The sequence below is a fragment of the Piliocolobus tephrosceles genome, chromosome 4, assembly GCF_002776525.5.
Source record: "Piliocolobus tephrosceles isolate RC106 chromosome 4, ASM277652v3, whole genome shotgun sequence".
NCBI classification, from domain to species: domain Eukaryota; kingdom Metazoa; phylum Chordata; class Mammalia; order Primates; family Cercopithecidae; genus Piliocolobus; species Piliocolobus tephrosceles.
In genome coordinates this window covers 43,975,105-43,978,733 of record NC_045437.1, presented here as the reverse complement: position 1 = coordinate 43,978,733, position 3,629 = coordinate 43,975,105, and the positions used below count along the sequence as shown (strand labels likewise).

Genomic DNA, 3,629 nt, shown 5'->3' with positions numbered 1-3,629 from the left:
ACTGCAAACTCTGCCTCCTGGGTTCCAGCAATTCTTGCGCCTCAGCCTCCGGAGTAGCTGGGATTACAGGCATGCACCACCAGGCCGGGCTAATTTTTGTATTTTTAGTAGAGATGGGGTTTTGCCATGTTGCCCAGGCTGGTCTCAAACTCCTGGACTCAAGTGATCCACCCACCTTGGCTGCCCAAAGTGTTGGGATTACAGGCGTGAGTCATTGCACCCAGCGGCAGTGGGTTCTTTTAATTACTGAATTCAGTATGTTAGTATTTTATTTGGGATTTCTGCATTTATATTAAAATGTGCATTTAATAGCTCAATAACTCAATTTGTCTTATCAGTTAGCAATACACAAATGAAATTATTTTTAAATCAATAAAAGGTAACTAAAAGTAAATCTTTCAGTGATGAATTTCAGCAGAGTAAGAGATCTAATAACAGGCTGACATAAGAAATATTTATCTCAAAAATCAATGTATTTAATAGTTGACAGTTACAAATCTCATTACTGTTCCTTCAGTAAAATTTAAATATTCCCAAAGTTCTCAATCAAGTATGTTTTTTCAGTTTTCCAACAGCTGTGCTTTTTCTTCTTTTGGTCTATTCAGTAGAAAGTGAACTATCTGAAGTAGAACATCATCATTAAAACCTTTCACATCATTATCCTCAATTGTTTCATAAAGAGGCTTACTTTGTGTACCCCAACATATATTTTTACGAGGGTTATTTTGATCGGCTTGTGTAGTCAGTGCCAAAGTATTTAGCTGGTAGCAGAAAAAGGAAAAGTATTTTCCATCTGTGATCACAGCCTGGGAGACAAAAGGTCGAGTAACATCTGCTTCACTCCAGAATCCTGTAGAAAAAAGTTATGCTGAAATTTACATACAGAATATATCTTACCCAAACAAAACAAACACATTAGACATTAGAGGGTATCAAATACCTCCTACAACTTAGATACTTTATGTAACAAAATCCCTGAAGACCTCAAAGTTTCCTTATTATCTCCATTCTAACCCTGTATTTCATTTCTGCACAAATAATATTTTCCTCCCTTCTAGTATCCTCAATCTCATGATTAATCTTTTTCAACAACGTCAGCCTTATTTGCTTCATCTAAGAGCAGCAAGCTCTATTTATGCAGATGCCTTCTACATCTGGTACTATGTCATTACCCAACTACCAAGCAGTAACTTTATTTCTCCACACGTATCTTACGTCATCTTTAATGGAGATAGCAAATGAATAACACTGTTAACATAAGGAATTAATTTTATTGTAAAAAGAAGTACTTTATCTTTCAAAAATAAAGTGCCATTCTACCATCGTCAAGAAAGTTACTTCTTTCTTTGTCTAATTCCGTCTACTCCTACTCCCACTTTCTCTATTCAATTCTGTTATAGAAATCTAAGTCAATTTCGAGTATAAGGTTAAAATACATATATACGTTAAAAAAAAAAAACATGTATTACATGACTTCAGGTTTTAGAATACAATCCAAACGCCCCACAATGAGCTCTAATAGTCCTGTAACATATAGCCTTTGGCTTCTGCTATGTCCTTCTACATCATTCTCCTTGTCCCACTCTTCATTACCCTTCATGTTGTTCCTAAATATTTCAGGCCTGTTCCCACCTCAGGGACTTTTTTACTTGCTGCTCCTTTTGCCTGGAAGTGTCTTCCTCCAGATTTGTCCACAGGCAGCTCCTCGCCATTCAGGTCTTAGGATAAGTCATTTTTAGAGACCTCCCCTGAATGACTTTTAAAAAATAAATTCTTCTCCATACCTCATTTATACCTGCCCCCCATAAATCATTCTACTCTTTATGCTAAAGTATCTTCCCCATAGTATTACCACTAGTTATAAATATTACACATTTATTATCTTTTACCACCGCCCCCCCGCCCCACTATAATATAAGCTCTAAGAAAGCAGGATCTGTTTCACTCAACACTGCATCTTGAACAGAGTATAGCATATAAAAAAGCAGTTACTGTTTACTGAATGAACAATCTCCTAATTCAAATCCTGGATATAACCTTTAAAGAAATTACATAGGATAGCCATTGATTTAATATAAATGTTTAATACACAAAACCATTACCTTTTCTACCTTCTGAAAGCTATTATCATCTAGAAAGGGTTGACTTAGTTGGCTACAGTCTTTAAAATGTGTGCAAAAGTACATTCACACAGGAGATGGTCAAAGTAAAAGATAAAAACAATTACCTCAGTGTCAGATTTCAACTGTATAGTATTTAAACATGGATTTTAAAACAACTATACTTTGGGCCAATGTAAAAGTTTAAAGATGTTAAGATTCAACCTATGTTTCAACCCAAAGAAAACAATTTTAACCATTATATTCTTAGAATGTTACAAATATCTTCAAAGAAAATGCTATAAAATTAGTTTTTACCTTGATACATAGCTTGTGCTCCAGTCCAAGCAAAAAGGCTTGCAATACCATTAGCTCTAAAAACAACTTCTATCTGATCAGCACAGTTTTGTCTCAAAAGTCTTTCCCTTCTTAATTTGTCAGGTAACAGATGAAACTGGGTGTGACCGTAACAGCAAGGATCTGCAGTTTTTGAGCCTGAAGAGCAAAGAAAAACATTTCAGATGAAATAAACATGTAGAACATCTGGAGCACATGTTTCAGTATTTGCGCCGTTTTTTCCTTCTTTATACATCATATTCTCAGTACTCTAAATACATAAGTAGGAATATTAATATACTTATATATCGTATGGATCATAATAAAATTAAATTTCACAGAAAAGCATAATTTCTCAATCTGCTAGCTATCATAAAGCCCATCAAAACAAGGAAGACGTTGTAAGAATATATAGAAAAGTTATTCAAAATTTCTATTATCTGTTTTCTCAAATCCTTTAGTCATGATTAGCTATGGTTGTCTCCTTGTCATATTAACCAAGAGGATACAACTACTTCAAGACTCTAAAAACGTATTTAATGAAATAATTACACGCTTTGTTCCTAATTTTTAAAAATTATTTTTACACTACTTTTCTAAGTTAAAAAAAAAAAAAAGTAGCAACATTTTATGAAATGCTGACATTCTTGATTTTAGTGGTAAAGTCTTTTCAACAAGGAGTTCCTTGCAGGTCACTCCCTAAGACCACAGTGACTGAGAAGAGGCTGATAAAATAGGTCTGGAGAGCTAGTATAAAACCTTCTTAAGACTTCTTCACATTGGGTAGAAATTAACAAAGGAAGAAAAAAATGACAAAATAAGTTGCACGAGGGAGGGCAGACATCAGGCATTATGAATTTGTGAATTCCTGATCTTACCACCATGCATGGTGCAAATAGAACACTTAAAAAAGCCAACTGCTATCTCAAGTCCAGTTCTAAAAGTTTGTACTTTTAAAAAAACATAAATTTATTTTTCTCTCTAATAAGTCAACAAAGCCTATTTTCTAAAGTTAAATACTGCTATTTCGGTAGAAACAAGTAATATTTCAAATAACGAACCTAAACAATATTTTCTTTCCAGTGTTTATGCATGTTGCAGTAACCTGAGATTATGAATTATGTTGCTCATGGACTATGTAAACCTATCGGTAATCAAGAATTAATTCCTCATTGTAGTCAATACTCCAAATTC

At 34.0% G+C, this 3,629-nt stretch overlaps 1 protein-coding gene across 1 annotated transcript in view; it reads right to left on the bottom strand.

Moving 5' to 3' along the window:
* Positions 1-251: 251 nt before the first annotated feature.
* Positions 252-3,629, bottom strand: part of MRPS30 (mitochondrial ribosomal protein S30) — a 6,587-nt gene continuing 3,209 nt past the window's right edge. Inside the window, exons 4-5 of the mRNA XM_023216412.1 lie at positions 2,418-2,594; positions 252-850 (exon numbers count right to left, since the gene is read on the bottom strand). Of these exons, the coding sequence (XP_023072180.1) occupies positions 561-850; positions 2,418-2,594 (467 nt within the window). The 3' untranslated portion in view covers positions 252-560. The remainder of the gene's footprint in view (positions 851-2,417; positions 2,595-3,629) is intronic.